Raw genomic sequence first — 21,548 nt, 5'->3', positions numbered from 1 at the left:
TAATTACAAACTTTTGGATCATTTTCAGAAGATGGCACAGTGGATGGGCTACAATCCCTCCTTATACCCCTGTCATTAAAGGCAAATAGCAATTTGTGTACTTTACTTCATTATGTATCTGTCTGTATACAGAAATGTGGGGATTTACAGGTACACCCATTATGTGGTCCTCTGAAAATTTTCCCTTTAAATCTGAAAAAACTTTCCTATATTGTGCTTGTCCTCCTTTGAATAATACAGGGTAAAAAATCTCTTCCTGATGTAGAGAATCTCCAGCATTAAAGCGAGATCCATTTACAATCTGCACCAAATCCTCTCTGCGGTATTCTTGACATTGCTAAAAGTACTGTGGTACAAACTATAGAGGACATTACCTTGAAGAATACACTTTCTGATGAATGCCATATACTAAATCTGAGATGAGTTTCATTTTGTAAAATCACTTATAAGAATTTAAGGAGTTGATTTGTCTTTCAATTTCATGGAACTGTATTTCATGGAAGCACATATTCAGAAGGAACCATTAATGATCACTTGTTTGTGATCAGGCTTAGATTCACCAAAGCAGAATTCCAGGATCAAATTATTAAATTACTCCCAAACAGCTAGAAATAACTGACTAGTAAATAACAATTTTTCTGAATTTTATCTCTTCCTTGTAACATTCAAACAGTAGTTTTGATTTATCAGTAATTATTTTACAGAAGGAAAGGCCTCTTCCTATTATTATATCTTTTGTTTCCACCTCTAACTGCTGCATTTCCTGGACTAAGAATTTACAGAAAATCTAGGCCACAACTAGGACATAATGTGGGCAACAATGAGGCTGTGAATAAACAGTGTTTAGATGACACAGGTCCCTGGTAAAATAAAACATTACGAACAACATTTGCAACCATCTTTAAAGATTACTGCTATATTCTAACAGAATGACATTTCCAAACATTATCTATTTTCATACATGGGGAAAGAGGAATATAAATAAAAATAACTGAGTTCCCTTTCACGCTTTACCACAGAAAAGATCTGATCAGCTGGTCTAGTCACTGGGTTGATCTGGACAACAATACAAAACTAATCTGTAAATCTTAGTTCTTGAAGAAGTTCATTCACCAGCTTCACAGCCCTTTGGTTTTTTAATCCAAGTTGGTTAAATCTGTAGGCAGTATGTATAAGAAGGCCAAAAACTTCACTGGTTGTATTGCTTGCCAGAATCACCTGAAAGAAAAACAGAATGGAGGAAGAGAAGAAATCATTTAATTTAGATATATTACTCCAAGTGCAATAATTTATAGCTGTGTACTATGTGCTACATGTTTTCTTCTTCAACCCTCCCCCATTTAGTCATTGGTGTCATCTGAAAAGCAACTAAATTCCATAAAGCATGAAAATAAATTCCCCGCTGAGAAAGGAAAGAAGAAAGGAAGGAAGGAAATAAAGCCCAGGGACTAAATCTCAAAGTGTAACAGAACAGCACGTAGTGCACCAGGGAGGAGTTTTATTCCACCTCTCCAGCTGCTGATCCCTGAGGGCTGCTCCACACTCTGCATCCCACTCTGGTTCCAACTCCTGCCTGTCATATATCCTCAGCCCATCCTGGAAAGCCCCCTATTCCAGGAGGGGGAAATGTAGGAGTGGCTGGCATAGCCTCCTATGCTACCTCAGGACTCCCTTGCACTAGGGGAATTCTAAGCTGTTGCAACTTAGGCAACTTTAAATTCTTTTTGTGCTACTGGTTCAACAGGACCAAAGATCTTGTCTTCAGTCTTTCAATAAAGGGTTGTTATAGCACAATAAGGTGCTGCAGCCTGTTAAAGGGTTTCACTGGTCTATAAAGGGAAGAAAGCACATAAGACTTGGAAAATAGACCCAAATGAAAAGTTATGTATGCTTCCAAACAACTTTAAAATACATCATTTTTATGTTAATGAATAATCAACAGTCATTTTCTATAATACACCCAAGATTTCTAACATATCCTAGAAGTCCTTAAAGAAAGTAATGTTATATTTGTTTATTCCAACTAACAGCAGCTAAAAGGCATAATCAACAACAATAATGTTCCAGTTCCACTCACTGTAAAATGAATTTTCTCATGTGTTACAGGCCTTGTAAAAGATAAATGGAGTACAGTACTTTTTCCACTGAGAGGAAGGATTTCCAGACAAAGTGCTAAAGCAAAACAATGATGTGAAGTCCTGGCCTGCTTGTATCAGAGGGTTTGACTTCTTATTGTACAAGATGACCTATAAATATATGTTACAAATGTAGTAGCTAAATAACAATATAATAATAATCTAACATTTATGAAGCACAATTAATCTTAAAAGGATCCCAAAGAACTTCACGGTATATATTATGTCTGCAAATTGGTTCATCCATCAGTGAAATGCAGTCACTTCTGGGGTGAGACAAGACAATTATTTAACAGTTCCCAGCAAACAACACTACGTAACGGACAAAAAAAAATTAAAGAATACTGGGTTTTCTTGGTAGTCTATCGGCTGTACAATACAAGAATCAAAATTCAGAACTGAAGATAAGTCCCTTGTTGCTGGGTTAAAATGGACTCAAGATGCCGTCAAGGTGTATTCAGTCCCCAATACAAGGATAACCTTATATTACTATGTAGCAAAACTTTTAGCCTACCACTGGGCTCCACAGAGAACTGTGTCCATCACTCCTTGCTGAAATGAGTATTATTTAATCACAGGACTTAAGAGTTGGAGTATTTAAATATGGACTATTATAGCTGTGTTCCACACTAACTTAGAAAGAGATTAGTTAATAATGGGAAGGACTAATTAAATTAGGTCATCTTGTCCATTCTTCTGCAAGTGTAGGATTATATAAACGCAGATTTCAGAATGGATCCTAGTGCTGGTGCACACATTCTCCACGTGTGCAACGATCAGATTATTTTGACCACCAGTATCCACTGAGGCCATGCTCATGCCCTGGATGTTCTCATATGCCTCCTCCTTCCAAGGGCATAAAGGGCAGAGTGGGTCCAACTATCTCTCAGTTCCTTTGCCAAAAGAGAATCCTGGGAACTACAGGCCGGTCAGCCTCACCTCAGTCCCTGGAAAAATCATGGAGCAGGTCCTCAAAGAATCAATCCTGAAGCACTTAGAGGAGAGGAAAGTGATCAGGAACAGTCAGCATGGATTCACCAAGGGAAGGTCATGCCTGACTAATCTAATCGCCTTTTATGATGAGATTACTGGTTCTGTGGATGAAGGGAAAGCAGTGGATGTATTGTTTCTTGACTTTAGCAAAGCTTTTGACACGGTCTCCCACAGCATTCTTGTCAGCAAGTTAAGGAAGTATGGGCTGGATGAATGCACTATAAGGTGGGTAGAAAGCTGGCTAGATTGTCGGGCTCAACGGGTAGTGATCAATGGCTCCATGTCTAGTTGGCAGCCGGTGTCAAGTGGAGTGCCCCAGGGGTCGGTCCTGGGGCCCGTTTTGTTCAATATCTTCATAAATGATCTGGAGGATGGTGTGGATTGCACTCTCAGCAAATTTGCGGATGATACTAAACTGGGAGGAGTGGTAGATACGCTGGAGGGGAGGGATAGGATACAGAAGGACCTAGACAAATTGGAGGATTGGGCCAAAAGAAATCTAATGAGGTTCAATAAGGATAAATGCAGGGTCCTGCACTTAGGATGGAAGAATCCAATGCACCGCTACAGACTAGGGACCGAATGGCTCGGCAGCAGTTCTGCGGAAAAGGACCTAGGGGTGACAGTGGACGAGAAGCTGGATATGAGTCAGCAGTGTGCCCTTGTTGCCAAGAAGGCCAATGGCATTTTGGGATGTATAAGTAGGGGCATAGCGAGCAGATCGAGGGACGTGATCGTTCCCCTCTATTCGACACTGGTGAGGCCTCATCTGGAGTACTGTGTCCAGTTTTGGGCCCCACACTACAGGAAGGATGTGGATAAATTGGAAAGAGTACAGCGAAGGGCAACAAAAATGATTAGGGGTCTAGAGCACATGACTTATGAGGAGAGGCTGAGGGAGCTGGGATTGTTTAGTCTGCAGAAGAGAAGAATGAGGGGGGATTTGATAGCTGCTTTCAACTACCTGAAAGGGGGTTTCAAAGAGGATGGCTCTAGACTGTTCTCAATGGTAGCAGATGACAGAACGAGGAGTAATGGTCTCAAGTTGCAATGGGGGAGGTTTAGATTGGATATTAGGAAAAACTTTTTCACTAAGAGGGTGGTGAAACACTGGAATGCGTTACCTAGGGAGGTGGTAGAATCTCCTTCCTTAGAGGTTTTTAAGGTCAGGCTTGACAAAGCCCTGGCTGGGATGATTTAACTGGGACTTGGTCCTGCTTTGAGCAGGGGGTTGGACTAGATGACCTTCTGGGGTCCCTTCCAACCCTGATATTCTATGATTCTATGATTCTAATTCCAGAGCAATAAGACTCCATACAAATGGGGAAGGAAAGTACGTCATGGGAGTCATGTGGACAATACATCTCAATGAACCACAGTTAATTTAAGATAAGATAATTTAAGATGTTTTCCAAAGAACATACTGATATTTTTGTCAAAAAAATTAATGCCCAAAAGTGAAATATTCCAATTCAAAATGATGCTACAGTATCTGTCTTATCTCTGTAACAGGGAACTGTTCTTTCTTCTTCAATTATTTCTCCACATGGATCCCACTACTGGTGACTAGTACCCCCTGGCTTGGAGGTGGATGGTAAGAGTCCTATTTAAACGAGGATTGCAGGATAGCTCTACCAAAGCAAGCATCCAATATGCAAGTCTCAACTAAGAAATAGTCTTGGGAGAACATGTGGACAGATCACCATGTAGTGTCCTGCAAATTTCTAAGAACAAAAGAAGGGTCATTACTGGATCAGACCAATGGTGCACCTAATCCAGACTCCAACAGTGGCCAGTGCCAGATATTTCAGAGGGAATGAACAGAACAGGCAATTTTCAAGTAATCCATTTTCTGCCATCCAGTCCCAGATTCTGGCAGTCAGAGGGTTAAGGGCACCCAGAGCATCTTTTCTAATTGCCATTGATGGACCTATCCTCCTTGAATTTATCTAATTCTTTTTTGAATGCAGTTATACTTTTGGCCTTCACAACATGAGTTCCACGGGTTGACTGTGTATTGTGTGAAGAAGTACTTATGTTTGTTTTAAACTTGCCGTCTAATAATTTCATTGGGTGACCTCTGGTTCTTGTGTCATGTGAACTTCCTTAACACTTCCTTATTCGCTTTCTCCACATCATTCATGATTTTATAGACCTCTATCATATCCATACTTAGTCATCTCTTTTCTAAGGTGAACAGTCTAGTCTTTATAATCTCTCCTCATATGGAAGCTGTTTCAGACCCCTAATAATTTTTGTTGCCTTTCTCTGTACTTTTGCCAAGTCTAATATATCTTTTTTGAGATGGGGCAACCAGAACCACATGCAGCATTCAAGGTGTGGATGTACGATAGATGTATATAGTGGCATTATGATATTTTCTATTTTCTATCTTTTTCCTAATGGCTCCTAACATTCTGTTAGTTTTTTGACTGCCACTGAAAATTGAGTAGATATTTTTCAGAGAACTATCCACGATGACTCCAAATCTCTTTCTTGAGTGACAACAGCTTATTTAGACCCCATCATTTTGTATGTATAGTTGAGATTATGTTTTCCAATGTGCATTACTTTGTATTTATCCACATTGAATTTCATCTGCCATTTTGTTGCCCACTTACCCAGTTTTATGAGATCCCTTTGTAACTCTTCACAGTCAGTTTTGGACTTAACTGTCTTGAGTAATTTTGATCATATGGAAATTTTGGCACCTCACTTTCACTCCCTTTTTAAGGTCATTTATGAATATGTTGAACACCACAAGTCCCAGTATAGGCCTTTGGGGGACCCAACTATTTACCTCTCTCTGCTATGAAAACTGACCATTTATTCCTACTTTGTTTCCTATCTTTTAACTTACTGAACCATGAGGGGACCCTTCCCTCTTATACCAGAACTGTTTACTTTGCTTAAGAGTGTTTGGTGTGGGACCTAGTCAAAGGCTTTCTGAAAGTCAAGTACACTATATCAACTGGTTTCAGAGTAGCAGTCATGTTAGTCCGTATCCACAAAAAGAAAGGGTATTTGTGGCACCTTAGAGACTAACAAATTTGAGCATAAGCTTTTGTGAACTACAGCTCACTTCATTAGATGCATGCAGTGGAAAATACAGTGGGGAGATTTTATATACACAGAGAACATGAAACAATGGGTGTTACCATACACACTGTAACGAGAGTGATCAGGTAAAATGAGCTATTACCAGCAGGAGAGTGGGCGGGAAAATCCTTTGTAGTGATAATCAAGGTGGGCCATTTCCCGCAGTCTCTCGTTGGAATCTGTTTTTGAAGTTTTTTTCTTGAAGAATTGCCACTTTTAGGTCTGTAATCGAGTGACCAAAGAGATTGAAGTGTTCTCCAACTGGCCCTTGAGAATTCCACCATGATTTCAACAATTTCCATCCCACCATCAACCTCTTCAACAAAAAACTTCAAAAACCAACTCCAATGAGAGACTGCTGAATTGGAATTAATTTGCAAACTGGATACAATTAACTTAGGCTTGAATAAAGACTGGGAGTGGATGTGTCATTACACAAAATAAAACTATTTCCCCATGTTTATTTCCTGCCCCTTGCCCCTACTGCTCCTCAGACGTTCAACTGCTGGAAATGGCCCACCTTGATTATCACTACAAAAGGTTTTTTCCCCCCATTTCTGTGGCTCTATAGGCAATGACTTCTCCAATGGGACCCTGTGGAAGCACTTTCAAGGAAGAGGATATTTTAGCTGTACTTATTTAGGTTAGCATGATTTTCTTTAATTCTTTGTGATCAGCTTTTTCGTAAGAAGGAGAAATTTTCAACATGTGAATAATACAAAAAAAAAAAAAGCTTGTTGAAAAACACAGAAACACTTACATGCGAAATAAACTCTTGGGCAATCTTGTGTCCACCAGAAGAAAAGAGCAAAAAACTAAGAAGAAGATGCCTGACAAGGTGTTTGGTGCAAGGTTGCCTTTTATCTGTTTTAGTGCTAGCTGCAGCCTGCAGATCTGTGATGGAGAGGGTTGTACAGCTGAAGAGCATCATCAGACGATCATACACTGCTCGAGCTTCTACCTGTAGGGAACAATTTCAAAAGACAAAGGATCAGAGAAGAATAAAAATATAGTGTTTATGGGGTTTTTTTGGTTATTGTTTTTTTTGAGATTTGTTCACTAACAGACATCTGAATCCTTGGAATAAATCGTAAAAATATGTCAAGAGCTTGAGTTTAAGGGGCACTGTAGAGAACAGGGAAGGAAGGGGAGGCTCATTTTGATTAAGCTGGTTCATACAAACATAAATGGACAAAATGGAAAATTCTTTACTTTCTTTGGTCTTGCAAACTAAGCAGCCAAGGCATTGAGCCAAGTTTTGACCTTTTTTGTCATGAAAGGAAATGGAGAAAATCGCTCAGTAGAATGCAGTCAGATTTTTACATTGTGGGAAAAAGAACAGAAGGCTCCTTGAAGACTCACTTCAATATTGCAGCTACAAATCAATTAAACCCCCATGCAATCTGACCTCAACTGATAAAACGCTCTGATAAGAACAACGGGTTTTGGCTTCTTCCTGTATTACTTGTAACATGTTTATTTCGTTTGTCTCTTGGAGCAGCCAAAATAAATGTACTGTCAAAACAGAGAATGACGATTTTGGTGTCTACATAATAGAAGTTGTTAGTTATTCATAAGCAGCTATTAAAAACATATTTCATTGTAATAATACTGTTCGTTACATAAAAAACAGGAAACATAAGGACAAAAGCGAAACATACTACCTAGGACTCAGGGGAGTGGGGCACCAGCCCCACAAGTGTTCCTGAGTTCATTTTAGTTTTAGCTATTTGTTTCCTAGCACTGACTGATTTTTTCACATTAACATTTCTATATATGCTAGCTTGAAAGAGTTTGTTTTACTGGAAAGGTAATTTCTCATTGAAGTTTGTCCCAGGTTACACTAGGGATGCTACATGGCACTAAAATAAAATAAACAAACACAATAAAAGTTTGAGACATAATGAAATGTTATTGTTCCATTGAGATTGGATTGCCTCCAAACAAGGGCACCTGAATCTTACTCCTTCCCATTTCACTACACCTGCACTGATTCCCCCCATTCAACTGAGCTGAATCAATAAGGAAGAGTGGCTATAATATATCTAACCCTCTTTAACGGTAAAAATATTTTGGATTTTAAATCATGCCCCACTACTCCATGATATTCAAAGCAGATGTTATGATTTCAGCTTCCATCTAGTGCTGCATCTGTTAATGTGTATCTGGTTGCAGTGTTTCAGTCTCTCTTTCCCATAACCAGGTGCCACAAAGTCCTCTTCTTCCTCCTCTCTGCTGAAATGATTAAATGCTCCTGTACCTATCAGTCTTCATATTCTTTTTTTCCTGTGTTCTCATTCCCCTGTCCTAGGACTAGAGAAAAGAGGGTGGCAGGGGGTGAGGGAGGAGGAGATATTTTGACTGAGCAGTGGCAAGTTAGGAACAAGGTGATGAAGAAACTACAATTCTAAAGTGCACTTTTGAGGAGAGATCAGGACTTTAATGAAACTGGAACAATAGCAAGAAGCACTAAGAAAGGGGGAAGGAAACAATAGACAAAGGGATCCCTCTATGCATATGGAGTACTGTCCTTTCCCCACCACTCCCTGCCACAAAAGAAAACTAACAAATGGGTTAAACTAATTTGTCTCAAACAAAGTGATTTTTTTCTATCATCAGACTGGTATTTTCAAGAGAAATGCATGAAAAAGTTTGTAAAGTTTGGAAAGAGACAAGGTCTTCCATTGAGATCAGGTGCAATATCCATATCCAAAGGACTTGCATCCTAATTCAGTATTGCTTTCATTGCGATTTACAGAGAAGCCATTATCTTTTTCTACAGAAGTATGCCAAGTTTGATTATTAAAAAAGTTAGCACCTTCCTCCCATTCATAAGGGATTTTTTTATGCTGAAGTATAAACCTTTAAAAACAAACATTTAGAATGGAAGTATCAATTATCCTAACTGTGACACTTGAGCACACCTTCTTATATTATTCAAAGTAAAATAAACGCTATTTTCCCAAGTATATTTAACCAGTTATTAAATAGTGTCTTCTGATATCCCACAAACAAAATGTCCAAGATCCTTTTCAGAAACAGAGAGAACTTTATTTGTGTGTGATAACTTGAGGTTTTAACTAACACCAAGAAAAGACTATCTGCTCAAGACCTGACTGTGCATTGTGCTACTTCCTCTTCGGGGCCATATGACGCAAAATTTAAACACTGGGTAATATCTGTGACAAAGGAGGATTCTCTGGATTGGGTAGAACTGGGATAACAGCTCTGTACCACAAATGCCCACACCGTCCATATGTAAGGATAGGGTGTGTGGTCAGAATGCGGCTGTACTCCCAATGATTCCTGCCTGCTGCAATAGTCCCTATAGTCATAGGTAGCTAAGGGTAAATTAGTGCAGTTCTTAGGCTGCTTTAACTTACTCAGGGCATTCAATAGGTCCCATGCTGGGTCCAGAATAGGGAAGTGCAAAGCTAGCATAAGGCCCACCTTTGTCCTTCTCCCCTCTGTTCCTATGCTGAGTGGAATAGAGAACCAGACCTTTAGTGTTTAAAACAAAACTAAGTAGCCATGACACAAGTTAATATAAGAAAGACTGAATTACATCATCAGATCACTGCCTAGATTCTATGATGACAGGTGCAACAGAAATCAAATTAGATAGATAATGTTAATTCAGATTCACTGCTGCTGAATGTGAATGAAGAATGCTGCACTGTTATTATTAGTTCTCTCACTTTTAAAGCGTGGCGGTCTTACAAGACTATGTCACAGGAGCTCTGAAATCCTGCCACACACAGATTCAAAAGGAGCAGTTACAGGTGTACCAATCAAGCTGATTTGATGCTGTCATATTTTTCAGAAAAAAAGTAAATAAAGGCATTCTGGCCTTCAGTACACTTGACAAACCCAGTTTCTAAATGTTCACAGTTGAAAGAGACACAAAAATTATCTTGAATCCTCTCTACTGCAGAATTTTACAATTCCAGGAGGACCCTGCAAACTCCAGCCACTTTACCACATAAATGCCTCAATTTTCAGATATACAATTGGCTAAATACTCTCATCCATGGCTACACCACCCACCACAATTTGAGTCCTCTTCTCTTTATTGTTGTGTGGATTGTAGTAAAATGCCAGCAACCACAGAAAAGTATCTGAGGATTCATCTTCAGAATTCCACAACTGCTCTACAGCGATATCAGCCCATTCTCCAAAATGAACAAACAAAAACCAGTTCTCAAAGAGGTCAGCGTAAGATCTGCAAAAGAATCAAAATACATTTCAGTTTTGCTGGCTATTCATGTTCTTGTGGGATGCAAAAAAGTTCCCAGCAGGGCTTCCCCATTAGGTGAAGATGCAGTTCAGTAAGGAATTGTGCAGTTCCCACTTGTGGTCAGTGCTAAAGGGCCTGCTGATGTTGTCCATCCATGAACTGTGAAAAGCTGAGGGCTATACTGCTGACACAGTAATATGGCTTTGACACTTTCTTGAGGTGCCAGGACTGTAAGTCAACTGTGTTACCCCCTTGTCTCAGTGAGAGGGAGTCTTTGTTGTGGTAGGTGGGTGACAGCTCCCTGACACTACCAACCCTTTAGCACTCTCCTCTGGGCTCTACCTGCTGCTACTTTGCTTTTTAGGTAAAACATTAGGTGTACCTCAGAACTCCTCAAAAGCATCCCCCGTGTAGCCTCCAGCCTCTGTCACCGGACACACATAATAATTACCAGAAATAGTACATATACACCAACTTGTTTGAGTCAACTGAATATCAGCTCCAATATAACAACAACCCAACCCTGTAATCTATTTATAATAAATGTTTATGAACAAATGTAGAGATTTAAGAGATACTGAGCAAGGATAACAGGTTACAAATAAAACAAAAGTATAAAAGGCTTCTACTAGACCAAGACTTACTTTTAACAGACTACAAACATTTGTCTAAAACAGTCTCTCAGCTGATCTTTTTCTGCAAAGCGTGCTGGTTTTCAGTCAAACCAGGATCCACAACACTCATGAATCATTCCTCCCCACACCCCCTGCCCAGGAGGTTTCTCAGTAAAACAGATAACAAAATGTCCTTTTGCTTTTCCTTTTATTTCCCAGAGTTCATTGTCTTTATTCCCAGAGTCAGAATTATTCTCCTCAGTTTCCATTGTATTGACTTACAATGCTTCATTTATAAATGAACCTAGGTAGACAGGGAAACCAACATTCCTTTTTCTAGGAAAAACTTGATAGTCAACCCTGCCCGAGATGCAGATTCTGAAATATATTTTTCAATACATACATACAACTTTCTACACAAATTCTTAAATATCATCCATACACACATCTCACAATGCTTATGTGTCACCAGTTTTCATTTGATACCTTACAAGACACTATTTATGGATAAAACCATGAAAGCAGAGTATTAGGTGTAGTAAGTTTCAGGCTTAATAGGAGTTGCTGTTACAGAACAGTGAACCCTTTTTACCAGTTGGCACTGAGGAGGTCTTAGGATCACAGTGGTGTTAGATACACGAGTTCCATAAAGTAACTGTCTCCATGCACAGAAGGAGAGATTTAGCTCTCTGTTAGTTAATATAGAGCATGGTTAATATGTTGTTGGACATTACTAGGATGTGTCGGAATCATGAGTGGTGTGAACACTTGCAGGCTTCCCAGACAGCTCTCAGCTCCAGGAGATTTATTTGCATTCTGGTCTCTCGAGGGATCCAGGTGCCTTGTGTTGCGAGTCATCCATGTGGGTTCCCCAGTCCAGTTGGGAGGCATCCGTAACTAGCTTCTTCTCAGGTATGGGGAGGAAGAGGGGCACTTCCATGAATATACGCTTGCAGTCTTTCAACCACATCAAGGGAGAATAATCACTATTGTGTACATACTGTCTTCTTGGCACATTCACCACACAGCACTTGCCCTGACCTAGTCTATAGTCGCTCCTATGAATTCTATAGTTTGTGTCAGATTTAGGGTAGACTATTCCATGTTTATACCAATTCCCAGGACCATTAGGCGATGGAGCAGCAATGATGTCAATGTCAAAAATTCTAGACAGGACCTTCCTGTCAGGAGTCAGTCATCTAGATATGGATGACAATGGAGCCATTGCAACAGGTCTCTGCTGCTACTATTGCAAACTTCTTTGTAAATAGCCTGGGTGCTGCTGATAAGCCAAATGGAAGAACCTTATTAGTAGTGGTTGGGACCAGCCACTAACCTAAGGAAACACACATAGGGACCTGGCTGGAGGGCCAAGTCAGGAAGAAGGAGCATCCTGAGTTTCCGAGAGGGAGAGCGGCAACGAGTGTGCAGCATGCAGCAGAAGGGGACCTCAGATCTGGAAGGATCTAATCCCCAGAGTGGCTAGAAGGAGGTACCCCTAGCAGTAAGTAGACCCTATCACAGGACATAACTATAAGGCCTGATTTTCTGACGTGCTCATTGACTTGAACTGTGGGCACTTGAGACCTCTGAAAATCAGGTTAATAGTTTAGCAGGCCTCCTTATATCCTAGGATATCCTATTTTCCTATCCTTAAACAGAGGTTGAATTTGGGAACTAATAAGAAAATGGCAGCTAAAGAGAACTAAGCATTAATCAATCAAGATTATGAACCACTTGACTTTTCACAAAGTAATAGAAGAACAGGAGGAAATGATGAGGGATAGTTTAAGTATTTTTATTTACCTAATGCTTTTATCTTCTATTATTGTTTTAAGCATGTCAGTAATGTATTTCAGGTGCTGAGACCAGAGCGTAGCTGGCAAATCTGGAAAACAAGAAGAAAAGTGTACCTAATGAAACAGCCTAAAACAGAACAATATTTGGTATGGTATCAAACTAGAACTAGAACTTGCTAGACACATGATTCAGTCTTCAGTAATTGCTTCTCATTTTTAAACTTTCCCATAGTTTTCAACCATATCTATAATAAATTACTTTATTTTCTTAGGACAAAAGTTCAGTTGCAAAATACAGGACTAAAGTTCAGGCTATTCATTAAATTAGGCACAAGTGTGTACGCGCATGCGTGCATACACACACACACACACACACACACACACATATAGTTTCTCATCAATACTAATCTAGTATCTCTCTGTTATCCCAGTCAACTGCCCCTGTCCTTAGCAGAAGTTGCCAATCATGCAGAACTGCTTTACATGAAACATTCGTTTTCTGATATGCATAAATGAGAGACCAGGGAGACCAAACTTATTTTCATTTGTGACTTAACTGAAATCAGATTTCCAGATTTTAGAGAAGAGAAAGGCAACACAATGCATTAACACGTCTTATAGGCGTTTTCACAATGATCATTATTGGGCTTACAAGATATGAACATTGAATACCTTTCCAGTGCTTGATAACTGTTTTTTAATTCCTAGCATGGTTTTATTATATTGAAAATAATTTGCCTTTCTTCTATTACTCTTATTTGGTTTTGGTTTTAATTTTGCTTAAATCTACGCCATTGTATATAAAAGTTACACAAAAACCTATGTTAAAACAGCATTACAAAAGTGGCAAAGTCAAGCACTCAGAATTAAGGTAACCCTTGTGCATTATTTTTGAGGTTATCTATTGTGCAGAAAAATAAATGAAAATACAGATTCTGTTAATGCTGCAAAACAATTTAAGGAAGAACTTACCAAAAGGATGTTTGAGTAAGGCTATTACAAGATGCTGATGATGATGAGCAAAGTAGGCCTTCAGGGGAAATTTATGCTAAAACAAAAAGTCAATATTTTAAGAGAGCTTTGTGGTCAGCTTCCGAGAACATAAAACCTAAAGATATTATAGGTTCACCTAATGTAATAACCACATAAAATAACGGTGCTGTCTGGCATAAAGAACGTTTAATTAGTTTTAGACCTAACATTTAAGATATTGTATGAAGGAGGGAAATAGAAAAGAGAGGGAAGGAGGCTTACAAAATCTAGTTATTTATGTTACTGGAATTATTTTACCTCAGTGAAAACAGGCTTTTGGGGATGGTGGAAGTTTAATTCTAAATGTTCCTATACAGTGTTTGTGAACACAAAAAGCAATTTTGTTCTCATGTATAGGAACCAGAAAGAGTAACTGACAAATGTAATTTAATTCCAACAGATGCATAATTCAAAAAGTAAACAAATATTTTGTTATTATTTGTGAAAATTAAGGGACTAGCAGCAGTGGAACCCAAACTATTTTATTTTACAAGCACCTGTTGGGTATACTTAGGACAACGCAGTGAGTTATCCCACTAGGTACCTTAACTCTAGCCTGGAGGTACTGCATTCTCTAGGAGAAGGGACTATTCAGTCTCAACACCAGCTCTTGAACAGAGACAGCATATTATGCCAAATTACATGACAGATCTAAGTATCAGAGGGTAGCTGTGTTAGACTATATTCACAAAAACAAGGAGGTTTTTTTACCCACTGTTTCTTTTACCCACAAAAGCTTATGCCCAAATAAATCTGTTAGTCTTTAAGCCACCAGACTCCTCATTGTTTATGACAGGTCTGTAATTCCAAACTCTATCCAATGAGGACTGTGCTTAGCCTACCATGCTCATTTCACTTGGATTTTGTCATGTATACTCAGATACCATGGTGATGTGAATTTTATAAATACATGTAATGATGTTCTTTCCCTTCACTTTAATGTGTTTTTCTTTTTTGTCTCTACCCACCTCTTTTTTTTTGTAAACAGCAATTTAAAGGAAAATGAAGGACAAAGAAAAGTATTGTTCCTCTGATATTCTTGTTAACTGCTGGAATTAGCCTACCTTGCTTGTCACCATGAAAGGTTTTCCTCCTTTCCCCCCCCTGCTGCTGGTGATGGCTTATCTTAAGTGATCACTCTCCTTACAGTGTGTATGATAAACCCATTGTTTCATGTTCTCTGTGTGTGTGTATATAAATCTCTCCTCTGTTTTTTCCACCAAATGCATCTGATGAAGTGAGCTGTAGCTCACGAAAGCTTATGCTCTAATAAATTTGTTAGTCTCTAAAGTGCCACAAGTACTCCATTTCTTTTTGCGAATACAGACTAATACGGCTGCTACTCTGAAAAAAGAAAAGTATGACTCTCTGCATATCATTGGTATGATAAGACTGGCAAAATTCCAAAGATCTATATTGGTCAAATGAAGTTACAGGAATTAATTCTTAATTAAAATACTAAAGCATACAGGCAGTCAATTAATATGCACATCAAAACCCCCAAGAAAATGCAGCACTGGGCATGCTTAGTAGACAAGACAATCTACATTTTGAATTAACTTGACCTGCAACATTGATTTCATTTTTTAAATCAAAGCTGGTTTTCAGCATAAAAAGAGTTTAAGCAAAATAAAGATGTTTGCCTTCCTAGAACCTGAATGCAGGAAAACCAATTTGTTATAAGCAATTTCGACATCACTCTTTATACAAGGCATCAAAATAGCTAAATAAGGCAACATTAGGGAAAAATAAGTTTAGACGTGTCTGGATCTATTAGTTGACATAAAAGTACAATTGTAAGTCAAAGTTTAGTTTTTATACAAAAAGATATTTGTTCAATTAATGATTAAAAAAATCAGACATACATTTAATGAACATTCCCAGGTGAAAAATGGTTGTTAACTTAATGTTACTGTTGAAACACTCACTTACTGGTGGGAAGGGGGGGGGGGGGGGGAAGCGCACGGCCGGAGGAGGAGGAGGAGACAGACAACAAGAAAAAAGTTTTGCTTTCTCCAAAAACACAGGTTTGAAGTTTAAATGTCCAAAACTAATGTCGCCCAGACAGCCCTAAGTCTGATCTGAACATTGTTAGAAACTTCTAAACAGCTTTATTTGAACATAACACATGGGTTCATCTCTCCAGTGACCTCAGGGCCAAGCCTTTCAACAAAGGGTGCCTAACAATAGGTTCCTAAGTCCTCATTTAGGCGTCTACAAAGTGGCCTGATTTACAAACATGGGGTACACCGAGTCCCTCTGATTATCTACAATAAGCTCCCAATAACACAAGGGAAACATGTGCAATGCTATCTCCCCTAAACAGCACTCCTCTACACTCCCCAGCTATGCCATGCCCTTCCTCACCCATTCTAAGTGATCTATAAGGATATTAGAAGGGACTGTGATTGTGGCCAGCCATTAGACTGGGGGGAGTACAGGGTTTTCTGTAAACTCTTTACTACCCTGCACACCTCTGTGGACACAACCTGGTTCTTAGAAAGATTCGCAAGATACATCTGTTTGCCTAGCCTTTTTTTCAATTAGCTGAACTATAAATTCCTGGGGTCTCAAGCAACCAGCCAGATCCTTCTTCATTCTCAGTCTTTAGTGTTCCTCTTATTTGAAATGTTAATGGAGCAATTTATATCCCATTAAGTACATGCAGACGTAGAGATGGGTACCTTATAAATGCATGTAATAATTGTTACAGTTTCAGGGTAACTTAACTATATTTGCACCCTCCCCATTCCCATGGTCCACTTCAGGAGCACCCAGTCAGGTCTCAGTTCTCCAGCTGTCACCTGTCTCTGGGTAGGGACCCTTGTACTACTCCCTTCTGACCAGGGGTTTCAAGGCTGCACAGCCACCTGCCATACACTTTGATAACTCCAGCAAGCTAGCCTGCCTAATGGCCAGCATCTGTGACTTGCTTTCTCTCCGAGAGCTATAAACAGTGTATTGGCAACAGTTACCACACAGATCTTTCTAAACAAGTACATTTATTCCTAGGGGAGAAACATTACAAAGAAAATATACAACCCCCCCCCCCCCCCCCCCCAGTTCCTACAGTCTTACTAAAGGTCTACCGGAGGTCACTCCTAACCTCCCGGGGGAGGTGGTACCTCTCTGAGGTTGTTTACAGTTTCAGCAACTTGCCTTAATCATGCCCCCCTGCTTTTAGTTCCTGGAGGAGCTGTGGTAACCTGTCCCCATGAATTTATAAACCATTCATAAATTTAATACAATAGTTCTCAAAGATACTGTGTGAAGTTGCAATGTCTGCAATAATAATATTATTCAGAAAGCAAAAACAATACAATCAAATTAATTTAAACCAAATTTATTATCCTAGTCTGAGACCTTGTATGCTAAATTGTAGCAAATTTTTTACAGTTGATTTATAAACTCTTGGGGGAAAAAAAAGATTTAACGGAAATGCTCATAAGCACCACCTTAATTATAGCAGTATGAATATGCACACATAAATTGCATAAAGATTTATTTCATACTTAAAGCCAACTTCACATAAAAAAGTGGGCAATAATCCATGACATGATGTCATCAAGTGAAGGACTTTCACCATAAAACAAATGCAGAGCCAGCACAACAAATTTAGCCCCCCAGCAAGTTGAAGAGTGCGGAATTTCTGCTTATGATCTCCAACCCACCACCCCTGCCTCTCTGGGGCTGCACAATGTACTGCTAACATGCAACCAGGATGGAATAAAATTAATGTGTGTGGCATTTATTCGTATTAAATAAAACAGCTGCAGTTTCATCCTAATTCATACTACCTGAAGCTAGAAGTCAGATTTAATCACAATGCTAATTAGAGGCAAGTATATCACAGATTCCAAGACCCACCCTTAACTAACCACTATCTCTCAAAAAGATGTGGAAATCAAAGAAAGTAGAAATTCTCTGGAGTTTGTTTAGAGGTTAAATATATTCAATAGTAGAATAGCTTCCCAACCCAGTGCTCCTGCCATGTCAAACTGCACTGGACAAATTAATGAAACGATTAGAGTGAGAAATTTTTGTACAGTCTAGGAACCTAAAGAAAGCTTGTGACCTATAAATATAATTACAATTTTCAAGTCCCCTGTTTTTGGATTTTAAACTCTGAGGGGCTGATTCTCCTCTCAGTTAAATTTGTGAAAAACACAAGTAATTTCACTGCAGTCAATTGAGTAAGAGTGCTGTAAAATTACCATGAGAGGAGAATAAGATCCTGAGTGGGGAAATTTTAAGCCTCATCTGAACTCCTGGATGATCAAACCTGACTATTTTGTATCGTATGTATTTTTCTTTGTTTTTTTTCTTATTACATTCAGCACAGTGCTCAGTAGGATCCCTGCTGCTGCAAAAGAAATACTTGCCTATGGTTTCCCTCACTCTTTCAGTACAAGATTGAGCATCATGCTGAAATTCAGCATGCAGGCAAATGCCGCAGGGCCAGGATAACAATATAATATATACCGTGCTTAATTTGTGCCAGGGCTTGCCAGGGCTGAGCCCTGGCACCTCTAGGCTTAACAGTTCATAGCCCTGGCACCTCTGGGCTTGCTGCATCAGTTATGAATGTAAAATAATTGCTTGAGCCCTGGCACTTAATTCCTTCAGCCCTGACACCTCTTTCATTACAAATTAAGCACTGAATATATGGGGATGATAACTTATGTTGGTGAAATGCTACAGCATAACAACAAATAAATTACTCCTGTTTTGCAAAAGGCATATTAGTTTTGCACCTCTATGTCTGATGCCAGTTAAAGGGCCTCAATTATGTCTTGGCATTCATCTATAGCAGCGATGTGAGACCATTATTTGGCTCATTTTATTCCATCAGCATTCTAAAATTTAAAATTGTTCTTTTCATGCTAAATCTGATAGCCTCTCATTAAAAAGTTATTTAAAAAAATAGAGCTTGACTAACCTGCTTGTTATCCTTCTGGTGAGCTTGAACAAAACACTGTGTAAACAGCTGTATTATGGTCATTACTTCTGGAGTTCCACCAGTTTCCAGTAGTGCATTCCTGAGCATTGAAAAGTTAAATTACGACATGTCAGATTATTAGTCTGTTAATCACACAGCTTTTAACTGAGAGAGAGAGCGCGAGCAATCTTTCTATATTGTAGCCTTGAGTTGTGTCTTAACTCATCAGGCTATAATGCCAGCATGAAAACTGAAGAAACTAACTTCACTTTAACATTTTTTAAAGAACACACACACACACACACACGCACGCACACACACCCACACCCCCACCCCTTTTGTGACAAACACAACATTGTCCTTTGACAAATATTTCACACTTTGAGCTTTATTTTTAAAGAAGGACAGATCCAGACTTTTTTTTTTTTTTTTTTTTGCAGCTGCGACCCATGCATTTAGAGGTCTAAATGGGGCAGCTATGTATTTAGGTGTCTACATGATAGGGTTTGCATCTGCAACAAATTGTAGGGCAGGGAAAAAAGGGCAACATTAAAAAGCAGGCTGGCAAAAAAAAATGGCTTTTTAAAACTCCAATTCTGCAAAGCACTTAAGCACAAACTTAACTTTAAGCTTCAGTTGAATTACTCACATACTTTAAATTTAGCACATGCTTAAGTGCTTAGCTGGATCAGAGCCCATAAGCTGTTCCAGGGCTTGTTTACAAGGGGAAACTCAGAAAAGTTAAGTCGAATAAACTGAAGTTGTGATGTCAACATGCCTACATTAAAGCATATTAAACCCCTACATGGATGCTCTTGTTCAGGAGTAAGCGGCCTCCATTTGCTGTAACTTAATCTCTCAAATTACAGCTAAATAAATGCACTTTACTCCTAAATTTGATCATCTGCATGAGTGAGGAGGAAGGTACTTTAACATGCTCTAATTTATTAGTATTGACCTCATACATTTGGTCAACTTGCCTTAACTTTCCCTAATGTTCCCATGTAGACATGGCCTAAGATTCAACAAGTAGAATCCACAAGAATAGCCTAAAATTGTACATTGTTCACAGTTGCTCTCTCACTGTAGGTTCCAAGAAGAAAGTTCAACCCAATTCATATTTAGATTAGGCAATGAAAAGATTTAAAAAATTGAAAAGACCACACAAAGAGATGGAACTTTATAATTAGGTAATACAGTTACAGTTTAGTGATTTAGAAAAGTAAACAGCAACATAAACAGAGATAAGGAGGACTTGTGGCACCTTAGAGACTAACAAATTTATTTGAGCATAAGCTTTCATGAGCTACAGCTCACTTCATTGGATGCATTCAGTGGAAAATACAATGGGGAGATTTATATACACAGAGAACATGAAATAATGGGTGTTACCATACACATAAATACGAGAGTGATCAGGTAAGGTGAACTATTACCACCAGCAGGAGAGCGGGGGGATGGGGGAGACCTTTTGTAGTGATAATCAAGGTGGGCCATTTCCAGCAGTTGACAAGAAGGTCTGAGGAACAGTGGGGGGGGGGAGGAAGGGGGGTAATAAACATGGGGAAATAGTTTTATTTTGTGTAATGACCCATCCACTCCCAGTCTTTATTCAAGCCTAAATTAGTTAATTGTATCCAGTTTGCAAATTAATTCCAATTCAGCAAATGAATGTTGTACCAAAATCATATTGTACAGCTGCAGTTCGTACAGCAGTGGCACAATCAGAGCCTTGTGCACTCCGCAATGATTTCAGTTGTGAAATAACAAAAATCTCATCTGTCGGGCAGGGTGAAACGCTTAAGTTGTCATTCCACAGGACATAACGTGTAACCCTGAGCAAGTCTAGCAGGCCGTGTAAAGGCAGCTAAAGCTAAGGGCAGAGAAAGCTGCTTTCCATTCCCCTCTTTGAAAAGCATGTAATGATAGAAAAAGCAGATTCTCCATTTCTCCTGGGAACAGCGTAGCAAGTTCAGGGTAAGAGGTCTAGTGGGATACCACGAAAATCAGCGTTAGTGTCTTATTTAACATTTTCATTAATGATCTGAAAGAGGAGTATATATTATATTGCTAAAATTCAGAGATGATACTAAATTGGAAGTAGATGTGATCACCAGCAAAAACAGAGAAACATTACAAAGGAACTTCCAGAGGTTAGATACCTGGGCCGAAAACAATTAAGTAAGTTTCAACTTGGAAAAACAAAAGCTAATATGTCTGGGATAAAATAATCCAAAACACAAACTCATGGAAACCATATTTGTCTGGGCCATGTTGGTGCAAGGTTGTCAGCATCTCGTCTGTCTCTGTTTGCAGCACTGGTTGTAGTGTCTTTGAGGTTGGGTGTATGGGGAAGTCCGGAATCACTCATTATAGAATCTGCCTTGTTTCTTTTTTGTTTGCAGGGACTTAGATTCCAAGTGTCTTTAACGTTGCCTGGGAATCCTTTAAGGTATGCAAGGAGACATCTGTGCTCGCTGCTAACAATTTTTGGCCTTCAAAAGGTATGTCCTCTACAGCTGCTTGAACTTCCCTGGGAAATCTGGAAAGATGGAGGCAGAAAGCCCTACAGCGATGGATCATGCCACCATGTCAACAGAATCAAGAGAAGCATGCAGGGCCGCTCTGGCAATGAGGGAACCTTCTGAAATGTTGGCCTTGTAGTGCTCCTTTTTGTCTTCTGGAAGATGTTCAATAAAG

The 21,548-nt window shown here is 39.2% G+C and overlaps 1 protein-coding gene across 14 annotated transcripts in view; it reads right to left on the bottom strand.

Moving 5' to 3' along the window:
- Positions 1–627: 627 nt before the first annotated feature.
- Positions 628–21,548, bottom strand: part of FANCC (FA complementation group C) — a 137,733-nt gene continuing 116,812 nt past the window's right edge. For 11 of the 14 annotated variants that reach the window (XM_038403913.2, XM_038403912.2, XM_038403915.2 and 8 more), the window contains 7 exons: positions 18,849–18,948; positions 13,850–13,925; positions 12,885–12,966; positions 10,275–10,449; positions 6,988–7,188; positions 2,078–2,246; positions 1,085–1,218 (listed from right to left, as the gene is read on the bottom strand). In XM_038403913.2, coding sequence (XP_038259841.1) covers positions 2,094–2,246; positions 6,988–7,188; positions 10,275–10,449; positions 12,885–12,966; positions 13,850–13,925; positions 18,849–18,948 — 787 coding nt within the window. In that variant the 3' untranslated portion in view covers positions 1,085–1,218; positions 2,078–2,093. Of the gene's footprint in view, positions 1,219–2,077; positions 2,247–3,170; positions 3,230–6,987; positions 7,189–10,274; positions 10,450–12,884; positions 12,967–13,849; positions 13,926–18,848; positions 18,949–21,548 lie in introns of those variants that run through there. The other 3 variants (XM_038403918.2, XM_038403909.1, XM_038403916.1) reach the window with 2 other exon arrangements.

Source organism: Dermochelys coriacea, chromosome 5 (genome assembly GCF_009764565.3).
Source record: "Dermochelys coriacea isolate rDerCor1 chromosome 5, rDerCor1.pri.v4, whole genome shotgun sequence".
Taxonomy (NCBI): Eukaryota; Metazoa; Chordata; order Testudines; family Dermochelyidae; genus Dermochelys; species Dermochelys coriacea.
Note: the sequence above shows the minus strand (reverse complement) of the source record. Positions and strands in the feature narration are given on the sequence as shown.